The 6,583-nt window shown below is 37.3% G+C and overlaps 1 protein-coding gene across 1 annotated transcript in view; it reads left to right on the top strand.

Annotated features, from left to right (window-relative positions):
• Positions 1-2,575: 2,575 nt before the first annotated feature.
• Positions 2,576-6,583, top strand: part of LOC107562766 (phospholipid phosphatase 4-like) — a 7,840-nt gene continuing 3,832 nt past the window's right edge. Inside the window, exons 1-3 of the mRNA XM_016247484.1 lie at positions 2,576-2,589; positions 2,907-2,920; positions 3,057-3,287. Coding sequence (XP_016102970.1) covers positions 2,576-2,589; positions 2,907-2,920; positions 3,057-3,287 — 259 coding nt within the window. The remainder of the gene's footprint in view (positions 2,590-2,906; positions 2,921-3,056; positions 3,288-6,583) is intronic.

Here is a 6,583-nt window from a genome sequence, read left to right as displayed (position 1 = left end):
GTAGTGTAGCAGACAGACTTTATAGTCATTGTGAAAGTGCTGTTTGTGTAGTTATAGGGTTAATGCAGAGAGTAAAAGACCCGGTAGAGAGAGACTAGTTAGTTAGGCGCATGTGATACAGCTGTTTATAATTAAAGGTTAAGACACGGAGCGTCTTTTGTATGTCGTTCATCAGACATTACAGTAGACATATTTTGGTTTTCAAACTGTATTGTTTCATCAGTTAGTCACGTTAGCACTCGGCTAACGTATCCACCTTTATTGTTTTGTTAAGTGTTTACAGTTTAGCAGCTAAATTTTAGCTGTGGGCACGATTCGCTTGCATAAGTGTTAAACAAAATGTTTTTGTCATTATTTTAAGAACTGATTGCAGCACTATATTATTGTTTTATGTAAACGTGCATGCTAGGGTTGCCAGGTTGTCACAACAAAACCCGCCCAATTGCTACTCAAAACTAGCCCAATCGTGTTTCGAGGGTGGTCCCCCATTAAAAATCTCGTTCTGAGGTGTAAAATACCTGCTTTCAGTCGGGGTTCCCCTGGTAAATTCGCATTCCAGATAAGTGTTAAACAAAATGTTTTTATGTCATTATTTTAAGAACTGATTGCAGCACTATATTATTGTTTTATGTAAACGTGCATGCTAGGGTTGCCAGGTTGTCACAACAAAACCCGCCCAATTGCTACTCAAAACTAGCCCAATCGTGTTTCGAGGGTGGTCCCCCATTAAAAATCTCGTTCTGAGGTGTAAAATACCTGCTTTCAGTCGGGGTTCCCCTGGTAAATTCGCATTCCAGTGCCTAAATATGACATTATTGGGCTCGCTACAACCTGCGAAACAGTGGTTTATCCTTAATTTGAGATAAACTTTCTCATTTGAATAAACTTTATATACAACAAAATATACTTAACATTAAATACGTATATATATATATATATATATATATAATGTTTTTTTTTTGGTAGTTTTGTATTTCCTAAGAGGTATGTAAAAGGAAAACAAAAGATTCTAAGCAGGGGTGTATTCCAGAGTTAAAACCTGAACTCTGAGTTGACTTACCCTGAGATTGGAAACTCTGAGTTAGTTCTGAAACAGAGTTAGTTCAATTCACTCTGAGTAGGTTGACTCTGAGTTTAGCGTGTCCACCACGACTATGAAAAGCCATGATCAATGGAACTCCGAAATTACAATTCACCATGGCAACAGCTCCATCCAAAAAGACTTGCGCTACGGAATACATAACTTTAATTCTAAATTAATGTTATAAGAGGTGAAAACTGGCAGAAAGGTAATTTATTGAACTAATATTAATTATTCATGGTATCCCACGGGCAAAAAGAAAAAAAAATGTGGCAGCTGAAAAAAATGTAAAACATAATTCAATCAAGTAAAGCTTCAAGCATGAAATGGGTGTAGGCTAACGTTACATGACTTTACAAACATTTGACATTCAATAAATATCATTCAGTGTATATCTATTTCAATGTGCAGCAGCTTTTCCCACATAGTCTAATGCTTTTTCACATAATTAAATGTTCTCTAATCCAATATGCTACATTTCTTAATTAGGGTAAGGAAAAACATTTGACTTCTATCCAGAAGCCAACAGCAAGAAGGCAGACACTCGTAAAATGGGAGGAGAACCTGCACCAGAACCACTGACAGATAAAGAGGAGATGGCCACAATACCAATATTAAAATCCAACAGGGAAAAGAATAATTTGTTGTTTTTGTATTTGTAGAACATAAAGATGACCAAATAAACAGTGAATAATTTGTATTTATTTAACAGCTGTGGTGGTGGTTACGGTGTTCTGTCGATTTGTGCTACCCTGTCAGATTTTGCTACCTCCCATTAAAACAGTCGGTAGTACAATTCGACAATGATTATTAACGTCTACAACTACCCCAACCCTAAACCTACCCTTACAGTAATGCAAATACAGTAATTATGTGTTATATTCGCGGTTGTGGCTAGAAGGGATACAGCTACAGGATTAAACCAACAATAAATATTTTTTTTTTACCTATTAGATTGTGTTTTGTTAAAGTCTACACCTATCCAAACCCTAAACCTACCCTTACATTAATGCAGATACATTAAATATAAGTTATTCAGCGTGAGAAAAATGACGCAATATTGATGTGTGCATGCGCAGTAAACCCTGGTAGGACAATGTAACGGGTAGGATAAAATGTAAGGACAACTGATATCTTGCACTACCCTTCCATCTGGCACCCTTGCATTTCATACAGTAATCAGCTTCATTTTCGGAAGGTGCGATGGTGAGAATATGTGTGTAATCAATGCATCCAACCACACTGGAAATCCTGAAGGAAATTCTATTTATTAGGTTACTTAGAGGTTGCAACAAGATTTTATCAAGTGAACGCCATTTAAAAAGGCTGTTCTAATAAATATTCATGTGGATATGGCAAAATAAATAAATGAAATAAAATAAAATTAAATCCTCTCCTGATGTAAATGTAACTCCCCCGCGAATTAATGCAGCTTCCTCATCTACAGGATCCCTTATAAAAAGACATGCCATTTACCGTGTCTGCATGATGAAAATGAAAGCGGTCCGGTGAGAAAAAATAATCTTGTTTCCATTTTCCATTTTCATTAAGATTATTTTTCTTACCCAGCTTCCAATTAATTTTACTTGTTTACACCAGGAAACGAGACTAAATATCGTATACATTTTTCTTATATAGAAAATGCATCATGATTTAAGAATTTTTAGATATTTGTTATTGAAATAAGGCAAAAATCTCAGTAATAAAAGCAATTTTTGCAGCGTGAATGAATGAATGAGATATTTAAACATTGCTTACGCTTTAAAAAGGGGGAGGAGACTGAAATAAACTCTGGGTTTTCCGAAGAAAATCTGCTCCCGACCAGGTTAGGTTCACAGAGTAAGTTACTATGGTAACTTACCGAGAGGTTTAGTTTTGTCTTTTATTGGAACCGAAAAACACTGCGTTTCCCTTTTCTGGGGTTAACAAACTGAGTTTCCGACAAAACCCGCTTTATGGAATAAAATTACCCCAGGTGTTTTTCATGTTCTGAATTACCTCTTTCTATTTCTGTTTCTTTCACCTTTTGTTTTAGTTGCTTTCTCTGGCCTGGGCTTTACTTCATTTTACTTGGCAGGCAAGTTGCAGTGCTTCACAGCTGCCGGATGTGGGCGCAGCTGGCGTCTCTGTGCCATGATCCTGCCCCTCTACAGTGCAATTATGATTGCCCTGTCCCGCACCTGCGACTACAAGCATCACTGGCAAGGTCAGAGGTTTGCAGCTGTGTTCCACAAAAGCATGCAACTGCTTAGCCAGTATGTGTGTGTCATCATCTGGCAGTCAGAATTAATGCAGAAATCCAGATAGAATTAATGCAAAACTATTATAAATTAATGTGATCATTGACAGGATGTCTGGAGAAATTATGGGCACTTTTAATAATTCTAGATATCTTATTACAAATGGTTTTGATTTTTAGAATGTATTTTTTAGAATACTTTTATTTTTATTTTTTCATCTACAAAGTTAAATTTGACAACACTTATTAACATGTATGCTACGTAAAAGTAGCTAAGGAGAACAAATAAATGAAAATGAAAATTCACTCTATAACATTAGGTGGAGGTTAGAGAAAGGCAGAAATAATGTGGTTACAAAAGCTGTGCAACTTTCTGTTTCTGACACCACTTGTAATGGAGAAAAAAGGAAGTCAAATGGTATTAACATGTTTTATAGCCCTTTTTTAAAGACTTAAATACGGGCAGCCATTTGTGCTGCGGCGCCCGGGGAGCAGTTGGGGGTTCGGTGCCTTGCTCAAGGGCACCTCAGTCGTGGTATTGAAGGTGGGAGAGAGCACTGTACATTCACTCCCCCCACCTACAATCCCTGCCAGTACGAGACTCGAACCCACAACCTTTGGGTTATGAGTCCGACTCTCTAACCATTAGGCCACGACTTAATCTTAGTTAATCTTATCTTAATGTTAATGTTAGTTAATTTACTAATGCAAAAATGTTTGTGTGTTATTAGTTTAGTCAGATTTGATCTATAATTGCGAGTTAAATAAAGATCAGCACATATGTTATGATTAATCAGCAATATACATCATGCTAACATCAAACTATTGAAATCAGATTCGAGTCAAGTTTCTTTAAAGCTGTATATTTGTGACCTGTGAAAAAGCAACTTATTGTAATGATAGTCCACTGAAGGCGAGTAGTAGATTAACCCAAGTGCAGCTTTATTTACAACAGTAATCCAAACTGAGTCTTGACTTGAACAGATTTGACTTGAACAGACTAGACTCACCGACAGCAGGTACATACATTCAATACACGACCAGAGACACTAGGTGCGTTCGACTTCATGCAGCACTGCGCAGATCGATCGCAATCTGACTTGAAGCAGTGCATGCCGGTTAGTAATTTTGTCCGACTTGAGATGGCGCCGACACCACGTCACTGTCACATGTGGCATCAAAGCACCGCTAGAGCGTTTCGAGAGCAGCCGGCTAACTCAGCCTGCGCAGTTTCTCCAGAGCGGCTGCAGGAGCATTGATGACGACAGCTATTTCACGATTGGCCAGATTCACTGCATGACAACGATCACGTGTGTTTCAGGTTTATTCTAACCTTTTCAATTCCAATAATAGCCACAAATCTGTGTTTTTAGAACAGTAAAAGCTTTTTTACTGTAGTCGCAATGTTATATTGAGTCACGTTTATCATAAAACACTGATGAAAGCATATATTCCCCCACTTTATTAGTATTTAAATAGTATATATTTGCGTTGAACTTTATTCTTGAACAGATGGCGATGTATTAAGCACTATATAATCAGTATATATCTGTTGTTTCAAGTCGAACGCACCTATTGGCAACAAGAGGGCTACTTATAGCAAACACAAAGGGTCACATGACAAGAGTCAACCAATTAGAGACAGGACACATGACTAAGACAACCAATGAGAACATGAAACATGAACCAATCAGAACATAAGACAGACAAGGGAATCACATGACATGATCACAAGAGGGGCAAAGAACACATGACAAACCAGGTAACTAAACTAAGAGCATGAATACAAAGCAAAAGACATGAAAACCAGCACAACCCAAAACAAACCCTGACACTTATGTAGACAGCAAGGCAGCTCCCTATTAGAAAAATTGGACAGTTTATTACAGACTTGTGCTGATATCATCAAGGTAATTAACTTTTTCCAGAGATTTAACAGGATCAAACAGACTTCAAGACCTGTAGAGCATAATACTGAGTATGCATGTTTTGCTGGAGTTACTTCTTTGTGATAAAGATAGACAAAGCATTAGCAATTGTTTGCCAGCTTTAACATCAGCTCTACGGTTCACTGATCTAATTTTTTCCCCCACAAAGTTATCAATTATGCCTGTGTATCACCAAGAATCACCCTGGTGCACAGCCAAACTGTCATCAACAATAACAGCCTCAGACAGGATATGAATCCACGTGATCCATCCAGTGAAAAGTCTGAATATACGAAGGAGGCATGACATCATTTGATGGAAAAAGTGTATAACCATTGCGCAGGAAAAAAACACAACATGGCCAATTGGTTTTAAGAATTTTTTTTTTTTTTTGGTCTCTCTGGTTATTTGGTTTTATGCTATATTCTTGGCCGTAACTTTCATAGGCATTAAGGGAGGTGTGTATCACCTATAATCAAATTAGCGGTCAGTCAATATAGGCTTGTAAATGACCACTTGTTCAAGTTTTACCTTTGGTCCCCACAATCTTGAATATTTGCTAACACTTTTTTGCCTTATTTCACCATGTCCACACACATGCAGAGTGTCACGTAATGCTGCTGGAGGGAACAATGGAGATGTAGAATAGCAAACACAGTCTTTTATTAAATCCAAACAGGGTAAATCCACACCAGGAAGGGAAGATGACACACATTTACAACAAACACAGACTGGGGCTTAAATACACAGGATAACGAGGGAATTGGGAGGAACACAGGTGAACAGAATGACTAATTAGACAGGGGGGTCACGGAGCACATGGGGAGGGAAAACACAACAAAGACAGTCCAGGAGCGTGACACAGAGTTGTTTACCTAAAAATTAAAATTCTGTCATAATTTAGGGAAGAAACAACCATAATGTAAATATACAAACTCAGACAAGAAGTTTAGGCAACATATTGAAAGTGTGATGCCATAAACATAAACCAGATGTGTTATTATTCAATTGAAATATTCAACTTTATTCGTTATTCAAATATATCGATATATATTCATAATCATATCAACATTTTAACTAACTGTAATTTATTCAGCAAGAACAAATTAAAAGTTCTATTTAAACTCTCGCTTCACCATGATCTGAAAGAGAAAACTGACCGTAGCAGAAGACACTTTACATTAATTGTGTATGTTTTGGGCCTTTCACAGCATCATGTTGTACCAAACCCATATGAAATGTAGGTAACCACATGCACTGACAATCTTTTACTCTGCCACCAGTCTTAAAGGGGTTGCTAAAAAGAACAGTATTTTGTGTATTTGGTGTAATGAA

This window comes from Sinocyclocheilus grahami, unplaced genomic scaffold, assembly GCF_001515645.1.
Source record: "Sinocyclocheilus grahami isolate Dianchi unplaced genomic scaffold, SAMN03320097.WGS_v1.1 scaffold838.1, whole genome shotgun sequence".
NCBI lineage: Eukaryota > Metazoa > Chordata > Actinopteri > Cypriniformes > Cyprinidae > Sinocyclocheilus > Sinocyclocheilus grahami.
This window is presented reverse-complemented; position numbering and strand designations above follow the sequence as displayed.